This window comes from Ornithorhynchus anatinus, chromosome 4, assembly GCF_004115215.2.
Source record: "Ornithorhynchus anatinus isolate Pmale09 chromosome 4, mOrnAna1.pri.v4, whole genome shotgun sequence".
Classification (NCBI taxonomy): domain Eukaryota; kingdom Metazoa; phylum Chordata; class Mammalia; order Monotremata; family Ornithorhynchidae; genus Ornithorhynchus; species Ornithorhynchus anatinus.
Genome location: NC_041731.1, coordinates 102,496,962 through 102,519,596, shown reverse-complemented (window position 1 = coordinate 102,519,596; position 22,635 = coordinate 102,496,962). Strand labels below are relative to the sequence as shown.

Genomic DNA, 22,635 nt, shown 5'->3' with positions numbered 1-22,635 from the left:
CTCGTTTCTCCCACGACTGAGCTCTGGCCCCCATTCAATCATTCATTCAATAGTATTTACTGAGCGCTTACTATGTGCAGAGCACTGTACTAAGCTCTTGGAGTGTACAAATCGGCAACAGATACAGTCCCTGCCCACTGACGGGCTTACCGTCTAATCGGGGGAGACGGACGGACAAAAACAATGGCAATAAATAGAATCAAGGTGAGGTACATCTCATTAACAAAATAAATAGGGGAATAAAAATATATACAATCATTCAATTGTATGTATTGATCGCTTATGTGTGCAGAGCACTGTACTAAGCACTTGGGAGAGTACAATATTGTGGGCAAGTCACTTAACTTCTCTGTGCCTCAGTTACCTCATCTGTAAAATGGGGATTAAGACTGTGAGCCTCACGTGGGACAACCTGATTACCCTGTATCTACCCCAGCGCTTAGAACAGTGCTCTGCACATAGTAAGCGCTTAACAAATACCAACATTATTAATAAACAGACACATTCCCTGCCCGGAATGCCCTTCCCCTTTATGGCTAACAGCCTACCACTTTCTCCACCTCCAAGATTCTCCTGAAATGACATCTCCTCTAGGAGGGCTCCCCTATTCCCTCCACGCCATGTCGACTACGTGCTTGGCTTTGTAGCCCTTGAGTATTCTGTCACTCACCCCAGCCTCTCAGCACTTATATATTCCTCTACTCTTTCCCTTATCCATAATTTATTTTTATGCTAATCTCCCCCGTAGACTGTAAGCTCGTCGGAGGCGGGCGATATGTCCACCGACTGTTATACTGTACTTTCCCAAGAGCTCAGTACAGCGCTCCGCACTCGGGAAGCACTCGATAAATACCGTTCATTCATTCAATCGTATTTATTGAGCGCTTACTTTGTGCAGAGCACTGTACTAAGTGCCTGGAATGTACAATTCGGCAACAGATAGAGACAATCTCTGCCCAGTGACGGGCTCACAGTCTAAACACTGACTGCAAGGGAGGATTGAGGCCAGGATGGGTGAGGAGGGCCTAATAAATGAGCTAAAAGGCCAAGCAGACAAGTAGAGGAGTCTGTGCTCTGTATTTTGGTCAGAAAGAACAACTTGAGAGTAATGATGATGATGGTCACTTGTTAAACTCTTACTATGTGCCAAGCACCGTTCTAAATGCTAGGACAGAGAGAAGTTTATCAGGTTGGACACAGTCCCTTTCCCGCATGGGGTTCACATTCTTAATCCCCATTTTATAGAGGAGGTAAAGGAGGCCCAGGGAAGTGAAGTGACTTGCCCAAGGTCACGTGGACAAATGGCAGATCTGGGATTAGCACCCATGTCCTTCTGACGGCTGGCTCTAAGAGAGACTTGTGGGTGGTGTGACCACTGAGAAAGGGAGGGAAGTCCGCCAAAGGAAGCCGAGAAGCGTTATGTGGAGCCAAATATTGCGGGCTCGTTCATTCATTCATTCAGTAGTATTTATTGAGCGCTTACTATGTGCAGAGCACTGGACTAAGCACTTGGAATGGACAATTCTGCAACAGAGACAATCCCTGCCCAACGACAGGCTCACAGACTAAGCGGGGGAGACAGACGGACAAAAACAAGACAACATAATCACGATAAATAGAATCGAGGGGACGGACACCTCATTAACAAAATAAATAGGGGAATAAAAATACATACAAATGAGCACAGTGCTGAGGGGAGGGGAAGGGAGAGGGGGAGGAGCAGAGGGAAAGGGGGCTTAGCTGAGGGGAGGTGAAGGGGGGTTAAAGACGCGGTTTAGTTTGCAATCGCTCCAAGATCTGGTCTGAGACTTGAGCTGGCCAAACGGCTGTTGTGGAAGCCTTGGTACCAAAATACATTCAGTTCTTACAGAACAGATGTTTTCACTACATGCTTTGGGTAGAACATTTTAGGGAAAAATTAAGGAATGTTCTTCCAACAACCCTATCTGAGGGAAAAAAAAAAAAAACCCACTATAATAATGGTGTTATCTGCTCGGCACATATCACGCGCTAAGGACTGTACTAAGCAGCCGAGGTACCGACAGATTATCAGGTTGGACAGAGGCCCCGACCCACGTGGGGATCGCAGCCTAAACCCGACGCAAAAGATCTACGAAACCCCCCGTTTTATAGATGAGGGAACTGTAGGCCTGGAGAAGTTAAAAGTTCAAGGTCACACAGCAGGCAAGAGGAGTCAGAATTAGAAACCAGATCCTCTGAGTTCCGGGCCCGTGCTCTTTCTCCTTGGGCCCGTGTTGTCGGGAAAAATGGTTGTGTGCTCTCACAGCCTCCTAGCCGTTCCTTAACGGTTGGGGGTGGGGAGGGAAGGAAGGGGAGAAGAGTGGAAGTGCACACGCTGCACCTGAAGGATCTGTACACTGATCCACAAATACACATGTACGTACTAGCTAACACACACTTTCATTCATTCATTCACTAGTATTTACTGAGCGCTTACTATGTGCAGAGCACTGTACTAAGCGCTTGGAATGGACAAATGGGTAACAGAGACGGTCCCTGCCCTTTGACGGGCTCACGGTCTAATCGGGGGAGACGGACGGACAAGAACGACGGCGATAGAATCGAGGGGAAGAGCATCTCATTAAAACAATAGCAAATAAATAGAATCAGGGTGATGGACATCTCATTAAACAAAATAAATAGGGTGATGAAGATATATAGAGTCGAGCGGACGAGTTCAGTGCTGAGGGGAGGGGAAGGGAGAGGGGGAGGAAGAGAGGGAAACGGGGGAGAAGAGGGTTTAGCTGCGGAGAGGTGAAGGGGGGGTAGAGGGAGCAGAGGGAAAAAAAGGGGGGAGCTCAGTCTGGGAAGGCCTCTTGGAGGAGGTGAGCTTTAAGCAGGGTTTTGAAGAGGAGAAGAGAATTAGTTTGGCGGGTGCCAATAATCATAATGGTACTCGTTAAGCACTTACTATGTACCAAGCACTGCTCTAAGCGCCGATGTGATCCATATACCGGGAACCCGGCCGACTCCCAGAGAAACAGTGCGGCCCACTGGAAAAAGTGCGGGTCTTGGAGTCGGAGGACGGCTCCACCAGTCGCCTGCCGTGTTACCTTGACGGCTCTGCCCCTCAGTTTCCCCACCTGCTCTCCCTCCTACTTTAGGTCGAGCCCCACGTGGGACGGGGAGGGTGTCCAACCTAATCAGCGTGGCTCAGTGGAAAGAGCCCGGGTTTGGGAGTCAGAGGTCGTGGGTTTTAATCCCGGCTCCGCCACCTGTCAGCTGGGTTACTTTAAGCAAGTCACTTCACTTTTCTGTGCCTCAGTTACCTCATCTGTAATAATAATAATAATGTTGGTATTTGTTAGCGCTTACTATGTGCAGAGCACTGTTCTAAGCGCTGGGATAGATACAGGGTAATCAGGTCGTCCCACGGGAGGCTCACAGTCTTCATCCCTATTTTACAGATGAGGTAACTGAGGCACAGAGAAGTGAAGTGACTTGCCCACAGTCACCCAGCTGACAAGTGGCAGAGCTGGGATTCGACGGGCATGAAGAGTGTGAGCTCCATGTAGGTACCCCAGTGCTTAAGACAGAGCTTGGCACATAGTAAGTGCTTAACAAATACCATCATCATCATCATCATTATTATTATTATTATTATTAATCACTTTGTTTCTATACCAGTGCTCGGGGAAGCAGCGTGGCTCAGTGGAAAGAGCCTGGACTTCGGAGTCAGAGGTCGTGGGTTCGACTCCCGGCTCTGCCACTTGTCAGCTGTGTGACTGTGGGCAGGTCACTTAATTTCTCTGGGCCTCAGTTCCCTCATCTGTCAAATGGGGATGAACTGTGAGCCTCACGTGGGACAACCTGATTCCCCTGTATCTCCCCCAGCGCTTAGAACAGTGCTCTGCACATAGTAAGCGCTTAACAAATACCAACATTATTACAGAGCTTGGCATATAGTAGGCACTTAAATGCCACAAGGCGTGATTATTACTATGATTATTTCTATTGAAAGGAGCGGGTTGGGCATTGGCATTCCCTCCCAGAGCCACTGTGGGCCCTGCTGGGCACAGGACTGGCCAGCTGAAACCCAACGGGCTTCCCACGCCTTCCCAGGGGACAAATCTGAAACACAGGGGAGAACGGCAGCAACCAAGGAGCCTTTGGAGGAGTAGAGACTTTTTTTTAAGGTATTCGTTAAATGCTTACTACGCGCCACCTTTGTCTTAAGTGCTGGAGTAGACGCAAGCTAAATCGGGTCGACCCAGTCCCTGTGGAAGCTCGGTCTTAATCCTCATTTTACCGATGAGGGAACTGAGGCCCAGAGCGGCAGCGAGGCTCAGTGGAAGGAGCACGGAGTCAGAGGACGTGACTTCTAATTCCGCTCCGCCACTTTATAATAATATGAGCGACCTGCTGGACAACCTCAAAAAAATAAAATCAGTGGTCCTCAGTCTCACCACAATAAAAACAACGACAGTATTTGTTAAGCGCTTCCTATGTGCCAAGCACTGTTCTAAGCGCTGGGGGAGATACAAGGGAATCAAGTTGTCCCAAGTGGGGCTCACAGTCTTAATCCCCATTTTGTAAAGGAGGGAGATGAGGCACACAGAAGTCAAGTGGCTTGCCCAAGGTCACCCAGCAGACAAGTGGCGGAGCCGGGATTAGAACCCACGTCCTCTGACTCCCAAGCTCGTGCTCTTGCCACTAAGCCATGCTGCTTCTCACCTGTCTGCTGGGTGACCTTGGGCAAGCCACTTCACTTCTCCGTGTCTCAGTTACCTCATCTGTAAAATGGGGATTAAGCTATGGGCGCCATATGGGACAACCTGATGATCTTGTATCTACCCCAGTCTCTAGAAGAGTGCTAGGCACATAGTAAGCGCTTAACAAATACCGTAATTATTATTATTATTATTATTATTATTAACCAGAGAGGTGAAGTGACTTGCCCGAGGTCACAGAGCAGTCGATTAGACTGTGAGCCCATCACTGGGCAGGGATTGTCTCTGTTTCCGAATTGTACATTCCAAGCGCTTAGTACAGTGCTCTCCACATAGTAAGCGCTCAATAAATACTATTGAATGAATGAATGAATAAATACGATCGAAATACTATTGAAAGTGGCGGAGCCGGGATTAGAACACAGAACATTCTGACTCCTAGGTCCGTGCGCTATCTACTAGACCACACCGATTCTACATTACTGATGATGTGGAGACAACGGGAAGCGCCGAGAGTCATTGTTTTTTCTGTTTGGCTCTGCCGTCCATCTCATTCAATAGTATTTATTTAATGCAATAGTATTTATTGAGCGCTTACTATGTGCAGAGCACTGTACTAAGCGCTTGGAACGTACAAATCGGTAACAGAGACAATCCCTACCTTTGATGGGCTTACAGTCTAATGGATGGGCTTAGTCTAATCGATGGGCACCGATTAGACTGTGAGCCCGACGTTGGGCAGGGATGGTGTCTATCTGTTGCCGAATTGAACACTCCAAGCGCTTAGTACAGTGCTCTGCACATAGTAAGCGGTCGATAGATACTACTGAATCAATGAATCCCTTCAGTGACTGTGCAACACTGTGCACAACACCCTCCAAAGAGGGCCGGAATTTTCCCCTCACAAAAGGAGCTTGGACAGACTTCATGTTAATTAATTAATTAATGTTGGTATTTAAGCGCTTACTATGTGAAGAGCACTGTTCTAAGCGCTGGGGTAGACACAGGGGAATCAGGTTGTCCCCCGTGAGGCTCACAGTCTTCATCCCCATTTTACAGATGAGGTAACTGAGGCACAGAGTAGTTAAGTGACCCAGCTGACAAGTGGCAGAGCTGGGATTCGAACTCATGACCTCTGACTCCAAAGCCCGGGCTCTTTCCACTGAGCCCCGCTGCTTCTCTAGTAATGCCCGATTAAATGGAGGCGGCATCTGGCTGGGGATATTTTTATCCGGCTACTAGACTAGCAACTTTCACCGCTCAACCCAATCGCTAGCATCTGTTCAGTGCCCACTGGGTGCAGAGCTCTGTACGTGGCGCTTGAGAAATTACGAGACCTAAGAGGCACGATCCCTGCCTTCAGAGAGTTTACAGTCTAGCAGGGGAGACAGACTCTTTAAATTACAGACAGGGAGGAGAATAGAATATATAAACTATGTATGCTACGGGTACTGTGGGAACTTAGGGATTTTAGTGCCTAGGTGGGCCGAAGCAGCGGTTGAGGGACGTGCGGTCGGGAGATTAAAGATTAACCCTAGAAAGCCTCTCGAGACACTTCCTTCTCCTGTCTAAATTCTTTTTGGAACACTGAAAATGCCTTTAGCAGAGCCCGCTTGACTTCATAAGGAAAAAATGCAAGATGTCGAAGGAATCCAGATTCTCCGACCGTAAATACGGGGTTTTTTAAAAACGATTATTTAGAATGGGATTTCTGATGAAATGCAAATGTTCCGCAATGAATTTAACATCCTCTCGGCGCCCCCGCACACTCGAACACGCTCTCTGGAGTTGACATGCCGCTCGGCTCTCAGATCGCCTCATATCGTACTCCCGCAAGCGCTTAGCCTTGCACACAGCAAACGCTCAGTAAATATCGATCGCGGGCAATCGCGTTATGGATCTTCTTCCTTTTTAAATCTCTTGAACATAGTCTAACTTTCAAGTAAATTAACCAAATCTATAGGAATGTACAAATCCGTTAGCCAGGTTTAAACTCTAGAATTCTTATTTCAGGTACTCAACACAGTGATCGAGTTTCGCTTCACACGAATCGGGAATACTCGCGGCGTTCTCATAACCTTCAGGTTCTGAATTATTACAGCGTTTTGGCATCGGCCTGTTGAAACCGAACGGGCAACCTTAATCATAAGCAACTTCCACAGCTAGTTGAACTCTTGGGGAATCCCGTCCGTTCACGTATTTGAGATAAAGGGATGTTCTGATAGTCTCGGGGATTCCCATTTCGAAAACTGCTTCACGCGACGTGATCGATTCATCTCAGGCCAGAGGCCGGGCCATTTGTCGCGTGGGCGGCAAAGGGTGGCAGGTCATGCCATCCTGACTGAAACAACAGTCTCTGGGCAAGGTGAAGATCGTCATTTTCTGTTTGGGGCAGCCACCCCCCTCCCTCTCCGTTCCCTATTCTCCCCTTTACAGATCGGCACGTTACCGGTGCCGGTCTGAAATCGAGCGACCAGAAATAAAAGTGTCCAAATGAAAAGAGCAAAACTTCAAAAAACTTACTTCTTATTGAACATCGTTGAATTCTCTCTCCTTTTGGTGAACCCAACAGGTAAAATTTTCAGGTCAATGTTGAGCCTTCGGGCCCGGTTTTTCATATAATTTAACTAACAGTTTAAAAAAAAAAAAAAAAGAAAAAGAAGGGTTGAAATACTAATTTAAATGAACTCAAAATTGAATGATAACTCCAGTTATTTAATGCAGGTGCTCTACACACAAACACACATCCATTAGGTGCAGAGGAAGGAAAACAAAAAGAAGTGAAAGTCCAAGTTAATTGTCAATTTGGGGCAGTTCTAATAGAAGCGATGATGGAAGATAAGGTTGAAACTATTGGCTGAGCAAAATTATGTTTCCAGCTAACCCTGGATCCCAACTGTGCACAGCCCCAAGACAGAAAAGACATGGCTGCACAATACATTGTGCTTTCAAGTAATTCACAGAAATAGGTGGCTGGGCAGAAAGCAACAATTCCTGATTTTCATCATTCTACTCCACCATCTGCAGAATTTAATAGAAAATAATTGCAAAAGACAAACCTAGAGCTTCTTATTTGTACTCATGACAGCTACCAGACGGAAACACAGCAGCAGTCACACACAATGGCTGGAAATGGGGAAAAAGTCGTGTGGAAGTGGGATGTGGTATTTATTAAGCGCTCATTACGTGCCAGGCAGCGTGGCTCGGCGGAAAGAGCCGGGGCTTGGGAGTCAGAGGTCACGAGTTCGAATCCCGGCTCTGCCACTTGTCAGCTTTGTGACTGTGGGCAAGTCACTTAACTTCGCTGTGCCTCAGTTAACTCATCTGTAAAATGGGGATTAACTGTGAGTCTCACGTGGGACAACCCGATTACCCTGTATCTAGCCCAGCTCTTAGAACAGTGCTCTGCACATAGTAAGCGCTTAACAAATACCAACATTATTCTTACTAAGCGCTGGGGTGGCTACAAGAAAATTGGGTCGGACCCAATCCCTGTCCCACCTGGGGTTCACAGCCTCCACCTCCATTTTCCAGATGAGGTAACTGACGCCTAGAGAAGTGATCAGTGGAAAGAGCCCCAGGCTTAGGAGTCAGAGGTCCTGGGTTCTAATCCCGGCTACGCCGCTTGTCAGCTGTGTGACTTTGGGCAAGTCACTTCACTTCGCCTCGGTTACCTCATCTGTAAAATGGGGATTAAGACTGTGAGCCCCACGTGGGACAACTTAATCACCTTGTAACCCCCCAGTGCTAAAAACAGTCCTTTGCACACAGTAAGCGCATAACAAATACCATCATTATTATTAAGGTCACACAGCAGACAAGTGGTGGAGCTGGGATTAGAACCCAACGCCCGACGCCCGGGTCTGTGCTCTTTCCACTAGGCCACGCTGCTTCTCAAGGCTTCTAAAATAGACATTGTGGGAGAAGCCGGTGCTGTAGGCGCTCAAGGAAGCCTTAGATTTAATCCCATAAAATGACAAACTCCCGGTGTCGCCAGGACGAGAAGCTACGACACCTGGAAGACTGTCTCAGTTGAGGATTCCACTCTCTTTGGAGTACACGGCACTTGTGTACATATCTGTAATTTATCTGATGTCCGTGTCCACATCTAGACTGTAAGCTCTTTGTGGGCAGGAAATGTGTCTGTCATACGGGTCTACTGTATTGTCCCCTAAACGCTTAGTATCTTACTACGCACACAGTACGCGCTCAGTAAAAACCACCGAGCGATAACCACGATTCACTCTAATGTCTGCCTCCCTCTCTAGACTGTAAGCTCGTCATGGCCAAGGAATATATCTGTTATATTTGTTCTACTGTACTCTCTCAAGCGCTCAGTAGCGTACTATGCACACGGTAAGCGTTCAATAAATACCACTGATAGCTACGATTCATTCATTCATGTCTGGTTCGCTCTCTAGACTGTGAGCTCATCGTGGACAGGCATCAAATATACAAATTCTGTTGTACTGTACTTTCCCAAGCGCTTACTAGAGTGCCCTGCATATAGTTTGCACTCAATATTATTGATCGATTTGGGAGAAAGATAAAAGCTGCCTTGGGAAATGAAAATTAGGAAAGAGTCCTTTCCAAATAGTGTGCTGTACTCTTCCAAGCGCTTAGAACAGTGTTCTGCATTCAGTAAGCGCTCAATAAATACCAATGATGGACTGATTTTAGGGTTTTTTTTTTAGTTGTAATAGTATTTACTGAGAGCCTGGGTGCAAAGAACTACGTTAAGCGTATATTTTGAATACTAAGAGTACATCTGCTCTTTTTTTAGGCCACTGGTTTGCTGAGAAATCGTAAGACCCAAAAGTAACTAACTAGTGAATTTAAGTAATTAAGACATGGACCACCTCTCTCCCTTGCTAGACCAGCCAACACTAAGACGGTATCTATGATTTCAGAACACTTATTTAGAAAGATTGACTGAATATACTGATGAAATTCTTTTTATAATAATGTTGGTATTTGTTCAGTGCTTACTATGTGCAGAGCACTGTTCTAAGCACTGGGGGAGATACAGGGTCATCAGGTTGTCCCACGTGAGGCTCACAGTTAACCCCCCACTTTACAGATGAGGGAACTGAGGCCCAGAGAAGTGAAGTGACTTGCCCACAGTCACCCAGCTGACAAGTGGCAGAGGTGGGAGTCGAACTCAGGACCTCTGACTCCCAAGCCTGGGCTCTTTCCACTGAGCCACGCTTTGAAAATTTAAAAGTCATTCTTACAGATAAGCCGTCATTTTACACAGCCTCTAAGGAAAAACTTGAAAAAACTGTTTGAGTGTACTACATTTATATTCCGATAACGTTATTACTTCTGCTCAAATCAGTCTAAAAGCTCACAAGCTAATAACCGGAATGGAAACTTACAAATTTGTGTGTTGACGGTCTTCTCAAGAAAATATCTCTAGCAGCACAGTCAGCTGACCTTCCGGCATCTTCCAAAAATCGATAGTCTGAATTTGAAAAACAAACCAAGAATCATTCACCATAAATCAAAGCGGAGGTAGGCTGAAGCACCTATAAAAAGAAACTATTACTCTCTTACCACTCAGAAGATTCATATCAGTGAATTCCTTTTTGGAAACAAATGCAGTCTTATCTCGAATTCCACTGCATACGAGGTCTGTTTTATGTTTCTTCACGCAGGCTAAACTAAAAAGACACACAGAAGAATTAGCATTCAGGTGTTGAGGTCGGTAGATAATGAGAGGGGAAAATAACAACCTTAAGGGAAATATCATACCTGCAAGAACATTTTAAACAACGGGGACATCTATATTTCGCTTCTTCTGAGCCACAAGTTTCACAGCTTGAGAAAACAAAAGAAGAGACATTAATTACATTAATAATGTTGGTATTTGTTAAGCGATTACTACGTGCAGAGCACTGTTCTAAGTGCTGGGGGAGATACAGGGGAATCAGGTTGTCCAATGTGAGGCTCACAGTCTTCATCCCCATTTTATAGATGAGGGAACTGAGGCACAGAAGAGTGAAGTGACTTGCCCACAGTCACCCAGCTGACAAGTGGCGGAGCCGGGATTCGAACCCATGACCCCCGACTCCCAAGGCCGGGCTCTTTCCACTGAGCCACGCTGCTTCTCTGCTAGAGTCATTCCTCTCTATAAAGGTACAATAATGTTGGTATTTGTTAACGTTTACTATGTGCAAAGCACTGTTCGCTCCTCTTCTCCCTCTACTGCTCCTCTTCTCCCTCTACTCCCTCTGCCAGCCCCCCTTTACCTCTCCGCAGCTAAACCCTCTTTTTCCCCTTTTCCCTCTGCTCCTCCACCTCTCCCTTCCCATCCCCACAGCACTGTACTCGACCGCTCGACTGTATATATTTCCGTTACCCTATTTATTTTGTTAATGAATTGTACATCGCCTCGATTCTATTTAGTTGCCATCGGTTTTTACGAGACGTTCTTCCCCTCGACTCTATTTATCGCCATCGTTCTCGTCTGTCCGTCTCCCCCGATTAGACCGTAAGCCCGTCAAACGACAGGGACCGTCTCTATCTGTTGCCGACTTGTTCAACCCAAGCTCTTAGTACAGTGCTCTGCACATAGTAAGCGCTCAATAAATACTATTGAATGAATGAACTGTTCTAAGCGCTGCGGGGAGAGTACAAGGTGATCACGTGGTCCCTCATGGGGCTCAGTCTTCATCCCCATTTTACAGATGCGGTAACTGAGGCCCAGAGAAGTGACCTGCCCAAAGTCACACAGCTGATAAGTGGCGGAGCCAGGATTAGAACCCATGACTTCTTACTCCCAAGCCCGGGCTCTTTCCACCGAGCCATGGTTGCGCCAACATCTTCTCTATGAATTTCAGACATTATTCCTAATTAAAGTAGTAATTCATATGAACGCTCTTTCGATCCCTCCTCTGGAAAACCTTCCCCGATTAATAAAGATTTCACCAAAGATTTCTAAGAAGCCTAAGCTCATTGCGTGCAGGGAACATGGCTACCCATACCGTAGTAATGAACTATCCCAAGCGCTCAGTATAGCGTTCTGCACTCAGTAAATGCTCCATAAATTCCACTGGAAGTGAGATTGCTCCTCACTTTCAGTTATCCATGCTTAAATTCCTAGGTCACTCACCTACTTTTTAAACTTAGCACTCCTGGTCATCCTTCAAGTGACCCTCCTCACAAACCCATACTATCAACTGAAGGGGGTGGGAACTGTACTCGTCCGCTCTACTGTATATATCTTCATCATCCTATTTATTTTGTTAATGAGATGTCCATCACCCTGATTCGATTTATTTGCCATTGTTTTTAGGAGATGTTCTTCCCCTCGACTCTATTTATTGCCATCGTTCTTGTCCGTCCGTCTCCCCCGATCAGACCGTAAGCCCGTCAAAGGGCAGGGACTGTCTCTATCTGTTGCCGATTTGTCCATTCCAAGCGCTTAGGACAGTGCTCTGCACATAGTAAGCGCTCAATAAATACTACTGAATGAATGGATGAAAATAAAAACGGAGAGATGTCTCATAAAAAGGTGAAGGCCTGCGCTCTTTGTCCCTCCTCCTAGCACATGCCCAGCCAAGGTCAGTGAAGCAGAGCTAAACTTGTTCTCCCAATCCCATGCCAAAACTGGAAGTACGGATCCTTTGAAAGAATAAATGTAACATCAGCCGGATTGGCCCAGAATTCTCCTCGAAAGCAGAATCGGGAGATACTTGGAAGAACACCTTGATCTCAACGAGGTTGTCCTCATTGACATCCTGCTCCATGATTGAGGTTACACCACTTAAATCCCCAATTTTTCACCGTAATTCAAAGGTGGACAAATATATGATGATGATGGTGGTATCTGTTAAGCGCTTACTATGTGCAAAGCACTGTTCTAAGCGCTGGGGGATACAAGGTGATCAGGTTGTCCCACGTGGGGCTCACAGTTTTAATCCCTATTTTCCAGATGAGGTAACTGAGGCACAGAGAAGTTAAGTGACTTGCCCAGAGTCACACAGCTGGCAAGCGGCGGAGCCGGGATTAGAACCCATGACCTCTCATTCCCAAGCCCAGGCCTTTTCCACTGAGCCACGCTGCTTCTTAATAAATAAGAAGCTGCTTCTTAATAAATAAGAAGCTGCTTCTTAATAATGAAGAGTATCCCGGGGCAGCCTCTGGTCGCACCGCGTGACTCTAGCCAGCCCATTTCTATGTCCACCAAAGGAAAAATCAGATCGTTGGTGGTTATAAATCTTGCAAGTTTGTGGGGAAAGCATACGGAGGATTTTTAAAATCATAAATGCAAGAACTATTTTAAGAGGCACTATGAAAACCGAAGAATTTGTGTCCAGCCCTCAACAAAATAATGGCTCACCCTGTTAGAATTCTTAATCACGGGAGGTGCTCAATAGCATGGATTGATAAATTTTATTGAGGAGTCTATTCTTGTACTTTCCTAAAAATCAATCAATGGTTTGTACCTAGTGCTCACTGCATGCAGAGCGTTGTGCTCAAGCCCTTAGGGTAGGACGGTATTCCACAGTGTGATCCAGCGTGGCTCAGTGGAAAGAGCGCGGCCTTGGGAGTCAGAGGTCACGGGTTCTAATCCCCGCTCTGCTGCTAGTCAGCTTCTCCCTCTCTTCTCCCTCTACTCCCTCTACCACCCCCCCTTCACCTCTCCGCAGCTAAATCCTCTTTTCCCCCCATCTTCCTCTGCTCCTCCCCCTCTCCCTTCCCATCCCCTCGGCACTGTACTCGTCCGCTCGACTGTTTATATCTTCATTACCCTATTTATTTCGTTAATGAAATGTACATCGCCTCGATTCTATTTAGTTGCCATTGTTTTTACGAGACGTTCTTCCCCTCGACTCTATTTATCGCCATCGTTCTCGTCTGCCCGTCTCCCCCGATCAGACTGTAAGCCCGTCAAATGGCAGGGACCGTCTCTATCTGTTGCCGACTCGTTCATTCCAAGCGCTTAGTAGAGTGCTCTGTACATAGTAAGCGCTCAATACTATTGAATGAATGAATGAATCAAGAAGGAGAGCTGCGGTTGGTCCTGTTTGCCCTGAACACAGCAGACTTTCACCTCCGGCAAAATGCTGCGCACTGCTAGGAGAAAAAGGAAATCTGTGGGCCTGGCCTCCGGACGTAGGGGTCCAATATACGGCCCCCCTCCAAATATACAAAAGTGTTCATTCATTCAATAGTATTTATAGAGCGCTTACTCTGTGCAGAGCACTGTACTAAGCGCTTGGAATGGACAATTCGGCAACAGGTAGAGATCATCCCTGCCCAATAACGGGATAACCCAGAGGTTCACAAATACCTCAGCCCACAAACACCCACACGTGATCTCACGCTGGAAAAAGAGACACGGAAAAAGGCATGTTATAACGTGAGCGGGCGCCCGTACGCAAACACGCAAATGTTCACAAGAAAATAAACCGACGAGAGGGAAAGCGACGTGACCCAGAGGAAAGAGCACAGGCCTGGGAGTGAGAGGACCTGGGTTCCTATCCCGGATCCGCCACCTGTCCGCTGTGTGACCGTGGTTATGTACTCACTTCCATCTGTAAAATGGGGATTAAATGGTATTTCTTAAGTGCTTACTAGGTGCTGGGGTGGATACAGGGTCATCAGGTTGTCCCACGGGAGGCTCACAGTTTTAATCCCCATTTTACAGCTGAGGTAACTGAGGCCCAGAGAAATGAAGTGACTTGCCCACAGTCACACAGCTGACAAGTGGCAGAGCCGGGATTCAAACCCATGACCTCTGCCTCCGAAGCCCAGGCTCTTTCCACTGAGCCACACTGCTTCTCCAGCGGGTGAGCTGTGAGCCCCATGTGGGACAGAGACCGTGTCCCACCTGATTATCCAGTAGCTACTCCGGCACTCAGTACAGCGCCTGCCTCAGAGTAGATGCTTAATAAGTATCATTTTAAAACCCCATTGTTGGGTCAAACCAAAGGTTTTTCAAATTCAGCATTGGGCCTCTTGACAAAGCAACAACAGGGGCGAGCTGGAAAGCTACAGGGATGCAGTATGGCCTAGTGGATAGAGCCCGGGCTTGGGAGTCAGAAGGCCATAGGTTCTAATCCCGGCTCCGCCACTCGTCTGTGTGGCCTTGGGCAAGTCATTTCACTTCTCTGGGCTCTGTGACCTCATCTGTAAAATGGGGATTGAGACTGTGAGCCCCACATGGGAGCTCCCCGCCCCCTCCACCCCAGGCCCCTAGCGCTTAGAACAGTGCTTGACAAATAGTAAGCGCTTAACAAATACCATCATTATTATTATTATCAATATTATTATTATCAATAATATTATTATTACCACCCTCCATTCCCAAGGCTTTGACCCCTAAAATGCCACCCTGACAAGCTTCTCAATGGGTCCAGATCACCAGCTCCCCCAAACCCCACTTATTCCCATGTTCCCCAGTCCCAGGTGGCCATCTACTAAATAATGATGGCATTTGTTAAGCGTTTACTATGTGCCAAGCACTGTTCTAAGCACTGGGGGAGATATGAGGTAATCAGGGTGTCCCATGTGGGGCTCACAGTCTTCATCCCCATTTTAATCATAATAATAACGTTGGTATTCATTAAGCACTTTACTATGTGCCGAGCACTGTTCTAAGCGCTGGGGTAGATACAGAGTCATCAGGTTGTCCCACGTGAGGCTCACAGTCTTCATACAGATGCGGTCACTGAGGCCCAGTGAAGTGACTTGCCCACAGTCACACAGCTGACAAGTGGCAGAGCTGGGATTCGAACCCATGACCTCTGACTCCCAAGCCCGGGCTCTTTCCACTGAGCCGTGCTGCAGATTTTCCAGGTGAGGGAACTGAGGCCCAGAGAAGTGAAGTGACCTGCCCACAGTCACACAGCTGATAAGGGGCAGAGCCGGGATTCGAACCTACAACCTCTGACTCCCAAGCCCGGGCTCCTTCCACTGAGCCACGCCGCTTCGCTACAGCACAGGCCCGGGAGCGAGAAGGACCCGGGTTCTAGTCCCGGCTCCGCCGCTTGCCCACTGCGCCACTTCCCGGGCCTCGGTTTTCCCATCTGTCAAACGGGGATGAAGACCGCGCGCCCCACGTGGGACGGGGACTGCGTCCAGCCCCAATCTCCGTCATCGACCCCAGCGCTTGGCCCAGCGCTCGGCGGGCAGTAAGCGCTGAAGAAGTTCTCTCGTTCTTCCTATTGCCGCCGGTTGTGGTGAGCCCACCTGGTCAGGGCCATTTTCCTTTTGCCGTTGGGCGGGGGCTCGGGCTTCGGCCCGTGGGCCGGGCCGCCGTCTTCTGCCACCTCGGTCGGTCCTTCTTTCGCCCGGCCACGGCCGCCGGCCCCCTCGGCCTGCCCCCGGGGGGCTTCTCCTCCCGCCCCGCCGCCTTCCCCGCCCTTCGACGCCTCCATCCGAGGCCCCGGGACCACATCTTCTTCCCCGACCGCCCTGTCCATCCTTCTCCCGCCCCGACCTTTCCTCCCTCCTCTGCCCTGCCTCGACTCCCTCGCGACGCGCTCCCCTCACTGGCTCTTCTCTCTTTCCAAGCTCTTCCCCCTCGGCGCTCTTTCCTCACAGACTCTTCTCTCCCAGCACGCTCTCTTTACAAGCTCCTTCCTCACAACGCTCTCCCTTTATAAGCTCTCCCCTCACAGCGATCTCCCTTTACAGCGCTCTCCCTTTACAAGTTCTCCCTGCACAGCGCTCTCCCTTTATTAAGCTGTCCCCCGCACAGCGCTCTCCCTTTATAAGCTCTTCCTTCACAGCGCGCTCCCTTCAGAGTCTTCCCTCACAACGCTCTCCCTTTACAAACTCTTCTCTCACCACGCTCTCCCTTTACAATCTCTCCCCCGCACAGCGCTCTCCCTTTACAAGCTCCCCCCCGCACAGCGCTCTCTCTCCCCTGCACAGCGCTCTCCCTTTACAAGCTCCCCCCCGCACAGCGCTCTCTCTCCCCTGCACAGCGCTCTCCCTTTACAAGCTCCCCCCCCGCACAGCGCTCTCCTCCCCGCTCAGCGCTCTCCCTTTACAAGCTCCCTCCCCGCACAACGCTCTCTCCCCCGCACAGCGCTCTCCCTTTACAAGCTCCCCCCGCCGCACAGCGCTCTCCTCCCCGCTCAGCGCTCTCGCTTTACAAGCTCCCTCCCCGCACAGCGCTCTCCCCCCCCGCACAGCGCTCTCTCTCCCCTGCACAGCGCTCTCCCTTTACAAGCTCCCCCCCCCGCACAGCGCTCTCTCTCCCCCGCACAGCGCTCTCCCTTTACAAGCTCTCCCCGCTCAGCGCTCTTTCCCCCCGCACAGCGCTCTGCCCCTCCCCCCCGGCGCCTCCACGTGCAGCCCCCGCCGGCAAAGCGCTGGGGCCCAGCCGTAATCCAAGCCGCGGCGGCCGGCTCGCACGCACGCCGTTTTACGACGCCGAAAGTCTTTACGGCGCCGCCCCCTCTGCTGGCCGAAGGCGGAGGGGAGGGAGGGGTGGAGCGTGATTACGTCACAGGGGGCGGGGCTACGTCGCAGAGGGGCGGGGCAAGAGCGAAGCTGCCCCCCCCCCCCCCGCCGCCGCCTTTCTCCCTTCTGCGCCTGCGCCGTGGCCCTCAGGCCTTGGGCCTGGGCCCCAATGGTTAGAGCAGGGGCCTGGGAAGCAGGAGGATCTGGGTTCTAATCCCGCCTCTGTCACTTGTCTGCTCTGTGACCAGAGCCAGAGAAGCAGCTTGGTGCCCTGGAAAGAGCCCGGGCTTGGGAGTCAGAGGTCAGGGGTTCGAATCCCCGCTCCGCCACTGAGTCACTTCGCTTCTCTGGGCCTCAGTTATCTCATCTGTGAAATGGGGATTAATGATGATGTTGGTATTTGTTAAGCGTTTACTAGGTGCCGAGCACTGTTCTAAGCGCTGGGGGAGATACAGGGTCATCAGGTCGTCCCACGTGAGGCTCACAGTTAATCCCCATTTTACAGATGAAGGAACTGAGGCCCAGAGAAGGGAAGTGACTTGCCCACAGTCACCCAGCTGACAAGTGGCAGAGCGGGAATTCGAACCCATGACCTCTGACTCCAAAGCCCAGGCTCTTTCCACTGAGCCACGCTACTTCTCTAAGACTGTGAGCCCCATGTGGAACAACCTGATGACCCTGTATCTACCCCAGCGCTTAAAACAGTGCTTTGCACATAGTAAGCGCTTAACAAATACCATCATCGTCACTTCACTTCTCTGGGCCTCAGTGACCTCATCTGTACAATGGGGATTAACAATAATAATAATCATTCATTCAATCGTATTTATTGAGCGCTTACTATGTGCAGAGCACTGGACTAAGCGCTTGGAATGGACAATTCGACAACAAAGACAATCCCTGCCCTATTACAGGCTCATAGTCTATAATAATGATGGCGTTTGTTAAGCGCTTACCATGTGTGAAGCACTGTTCTAAGCGCTGGGGGGGATACAAGGTGATCAGGTTGTCCCACGTGGGGCTCACAGTCTTAATCCCCATTTTCCAGATGAGGGAACTGAGGCCCAGAGAAGTGAAGTGACTTGCCCAAAGTCACCCAGCTGACAAGTGGCAGAGCTGGATTAGAACCCACAACCTCTGACTCCCAAGCCCGGGCTCTTTCCCCTGAGCCGGCTTGCCTCTCTAAATACAAAAGCAGCATGGCTTAGTGGAAAGAGCACAGGCTGGGGAGTCAGAAGTCATGGGTTCAAATTCCAGCTTCGCCACTTGTCAGCTGGGTGACTCTGGGCAAGTCACTTCACTTCTCTGGGCCTCAGTTAGCCCCAATTAATAATAATAATAATGTTGGTATTTGTTAAGTGCTTACTATGTGCAGAGCACTGTTCTAAGCGCTGGGGGAGACACAAGGGAATGAGGTTGTCCCACGTGGGGCTCACAGTCTTAATCCCCATTGTACAGATGAGGTAACTGAGGCACAGAGAAGTGAAATGACTCGCCCACAGTCACACGGCTGACAAGTGGCAGAGCAGGGATACGAACCCATGATCCCTGAATCCAAAGCCCGTGCTCTTTCCACTGAGCCACGCTGCTTCTCTGTAAGCAGAGAAGATTAGACTGTAAACCCGTCAAAGGGCAGGGACTCTTTCTATCTGTTACCGATTTATCCATTCCAAGCGCTTAGTACAGTGCTCTGCACATAGTGAGCACTCAATAAATACTATTAAATGAATGAATGAATAAATTGGAGATGAAGACTGTGAGCCCCACGTGGGACAACCTGATCACCTTGTATCCCCCCCCAGCGCTTAGAACAGTGCCTGGCACAGAGTAAGCGCTTGACAAATACCAGCATAAAGCGGCTCATGGGGGATTTGAACCCAGGATCTCTTGCACCTGAAGCACGAATTGTACCTCCTAGACCGACGAGACCGTCAACGACTGTACCTCCCTCATCCTACACATGGTTAAGACCGTGAGCCCCACGGGGGACAACCTGATTACCTTGTATTTACCCCAGTGCTTAGAACAGTGCTTGGCACATAGTAAGCGCTTAATAAATACCATCATTATTATTATTTCCTTGTGACCTTGGGCAAGTCGCAGCCGACCCCTGGCCCACATCCTACCTCCATCCCGGAACGCCCTCCCTCCTCAAATCCGTCAAACGATCACACTTCCCCCCTTCAAAGCCCTACTGAAGGCTCACCTCCTCCAGGAGGCCTTCCCAGACTGACCCCACCCGAGAAGCAGCGTGGCTCAGTGGAAAGAGCCCTGGCTTGGGGGTCAGAGGTCATGGGTTCGAATCCGGGCTCTGCCACTTGTCAGCCGTTTGACTGTGGACAAGTCACTTCACTTCTCTGGGCCTCAGTTCCCTCATCTATAAAATGGGGATTAAGACTGTGAGCCCCACGAGGGACAACCTGATTCCCCTGTGTCTACCCCAGCGCTTAGAACAGTGCTCTGCACATAGTAAGCGCTTAACAAATACCAACATTATTATTATGAGTTCGAATCCCACCTCCGCCACTTGCCAGCTGTGTGACTTTGGGCAAACCACTTAGCTTCTCTGTGCCTCAGTTCCTTCATCTGTCAAATGGGGATGAAGACTGTGAGCCCCACGCGGGACGATCTGATCACCTTGTGTCCTCCGCAGTGTTTAGAACAGTGCTTTGCACATAGTAAGTGCTTAACAAATGCCATCATCATTACTATTATTATTATTAATCCCAGCTCCTCCACTTACCAGCTGTGTCACTTTGGGCAAGTCACTTAACTTCTCTGTGCCTCAGTGATCTCATCTGTAAAATGGGGATTAAGCGTGAGCCCCAGGTGGGACAACTTGATTACTAAGCAAGCGCTTAGTACAGTGCTCTGCACATAGTAAACGCTCAATACATACTATTGAATGAATGAATACCTGGTATCTATCCCAGCGATTAGAACAGTGCTTGGCACATAGTAAGAGCTTTACAAATACCATCATTATTATTATTATTTTTCTCTGCCCCCCCTTCCCTCCTCCTCATCATCCTGAATCTCTCCCTCTGCTCTATCCCCTCACCACAGCACTACGCTCATATCTGTAATTCTATTTTATTTCTATTAATGCCTGTTTACTTGTTTTGATGTATATATATCTACAATTCTATTTATTTATATTGATGCTATTCATGCCTGTTGTTTTGATGTCTGTCTCCCCCCTTCTAGACTGTGAACCTGTTGTGGGCAGGGATTGTTTCTCTCTTATAGAAACAACGTGGCTCCGTGGAAAGAGCCCGGGCTTTGGAGTCTGGGGTCATGAATTCAAATCCCAGCTCTGCCACTTGTCAGCTGTGTGACTGTGGGCAAGTCACTTAACTTCTCTGGGCCTCAGTTCCCTCATCTGTAAAATGGGGATGAAGACTGTGAGCCCCACGTGGGACAACCTGATTTCCCTGTGTCTACCCCAGCGCTTACAACAGTGCTCTGCGCATAGTAAGCGCTGAACAAATACCAACATTATTATTATTTGCTGCTGAATTGTACTTCCCGAGCACTTAGTACAGTGCTCTGCACACAATAAGCGCTGAGTTCAATCATTCATTCAATCGTATTTATTGAGTGCTTGGAATGTACTGTACTAAGCGCTTGGAATGTACAATTCGGCAACAGATAGAGACAATCCCTGCCCAACGATGGGCTCACGATCTAAACGGGGGAGACGGGCAACAAAACAAAACAAGTAGTCAGGCGTCAATACCATCAAGATAAATAGAATCATAGATCTATGCACATCATTAATAAAATAAATAGAATAATAAGTAATATATGTAAATATACCTAAGTGCTGTGAAGAGGGGAAGGGGGAAGAGCAGAGGGAGAGAGTAGGGGGGATGGGGGAGAGGAGGGGCGGATTGAATGAATGAATGAATGAATGAATGAATGAATGAATGAATGAATGAATGAATGAATGAACTTCTATGGTCCTCCCTGAGCCCCACGTGGGACAACCTGGTTACCTTGTATCTCCCCCAGCGCTTAGAACAGTGCTTGGCACATAGGAAGCGCTTAACCAACACCACAATCACCATTAGAGTCACTATCATCGCTGCTTCCAGAAGCAGCCTGGCCTAGTGGATAGAGCCCGGGGGCCTGGGAGTCAGAAGGTCATGGGTTCTAATCTCCATCTGCCACTTGTCAGCTGCGTGCCCTTGGGCAAGTCACTTCACTTCTCTGTGCCTCAGTTATCTCCTCTGCTTTGCGCACAGTAAGCGCTTAACAAATACCACCAGGATTATTAAAATGGGGATGAAGACCGTGAGCCCTACGTGGGACAACCTGATCACCTTGTATCTACCCCAGCGCTTAGAACGGTGCTGAAGTGGGTCGGGGGTTCTAATCCGCCACTTGTCTGCTGTGTGACTTTGGGCAAACCAGTTAACTTCCCTGAGCCTCAGTGACCTTATCTGTAAAATGGGGATGAAGACTGTGAGCCCCACGTGGGACAACCTGATTACTGTCTATCCACCCCAGCACCTAGAATGGTGCTTGGCACATAGTAAGCGCTTAACAAATACCATAATAGTAATTATTATTACTATAAGGTAATCAGGTTGCCTCACGGTCCCGGTCCCCATTTTACAGATGAGGTAACTGAGGCCCAGAGAAGTGAAGTGATTTGCCCAAGGCCACACAGCTGACGAGTATAGACTGCGAGCCCGTCGTTGGGCAGGGATTGTCTCTACCTGTTGCCGAATTGTCCATTCCAAGCGCTTAGTACAGTGCTCTGCACAGAGTAAGCGCTCCAAAAATACGATTGAATGAAAGGGGCAGAGTCGGGATTAGAACCCATGATCTTCCACCTCCCAAGCCCGTGCTTTATCCAGTAGGCCGTACAGTTTCCCTGTCTGAACTGATCTGCTTAGGTTGAATCCACCCCAGTGCTTGGCACAAAGCGAGAACTTAAATCCGATTATTATTATTAAAATTCACAATCACATACAAATACGAAGCTTATTTGGGCTTCATATCCACAACAGTTCCAATCTGGGGGCTCATTCTGCCGCTTTATACTCTCCCAGGCGCTTAGTACAGTACTCTGCACACAGTAAGCGCTCAATAGATATGATGGATTGATTGATTTTCATTCCAATGTAGTTAGTGAAATGTTTGTCTTTTCCATTCATACACAAAAAGTCCCACTTTAAGAACCCTCTGTGCTAAGCGGGGCTCACCACACCCTTTCCTTATCACCTCATTATGGTACCTGAAAACAATTCACATTTCTTTCACAATTACCATGTTTTCAAACGGTTTGGATGGGAGTAAACACGGCCTCTAACACGGTAACAAGTCGATGTCATTTAAATTCATTCATTCAAAAGCATTTATTGAGCGCTTGCTATGTGCAGAGCACTGTACTAAGCGCTTGGAATGGACAATACGGCAACAGATAGAGACAATCCTCGCCCAATGACGGGCTCACAGTCTAAAAGAAAAGCCAAGCAAAACAGAACAGAACATCACAAGATAAATAGAATCATGG

At 48.6% G+C, this 22,635-nt stretch overlaps 1 protein-coding gene across 1 annotated transcript in view; it reads right to left on the bottom strand.

The window, feature by feature from the left end:
- Window positions 1-16,573, bottom strand: part of ZNHIT6 (zinc finger HIT-type containing 6) — an 83,622-nt gene extending 67,049 nt beyond the window's left edge. Inside the window, exons 1-5 of the mRNA XM_029063967.2 lie at window positions 15,891-16,573; window positions 10,446-10,511; window positions 10,248-10,354; window positions 10,070-10,155; window positions 7,215-7,318 (exon numbers count right to left, since the gene is read on the bottom strand). Coding sequence (XP_028919800.1) covers window positions 7,215-7,318; window positions 10,070-10,155; window positions 10,248-10,354; window positions 10,446-10,511; window positions 15,891-16,123 — 596 coding nt within the window. The 5' untranslated portion in view covers window positions 16,124-16,573. The remainder of the gene's footprint in view (window positions 1-7,214; window positions 7,319-10,069; window positions 10,156-10,247; window positions 10,355-10,445; window positions 10,512-15,890) is intronic.
- Window positions 16,574-22,635: the final 6,062 nt, after the last annotated feature.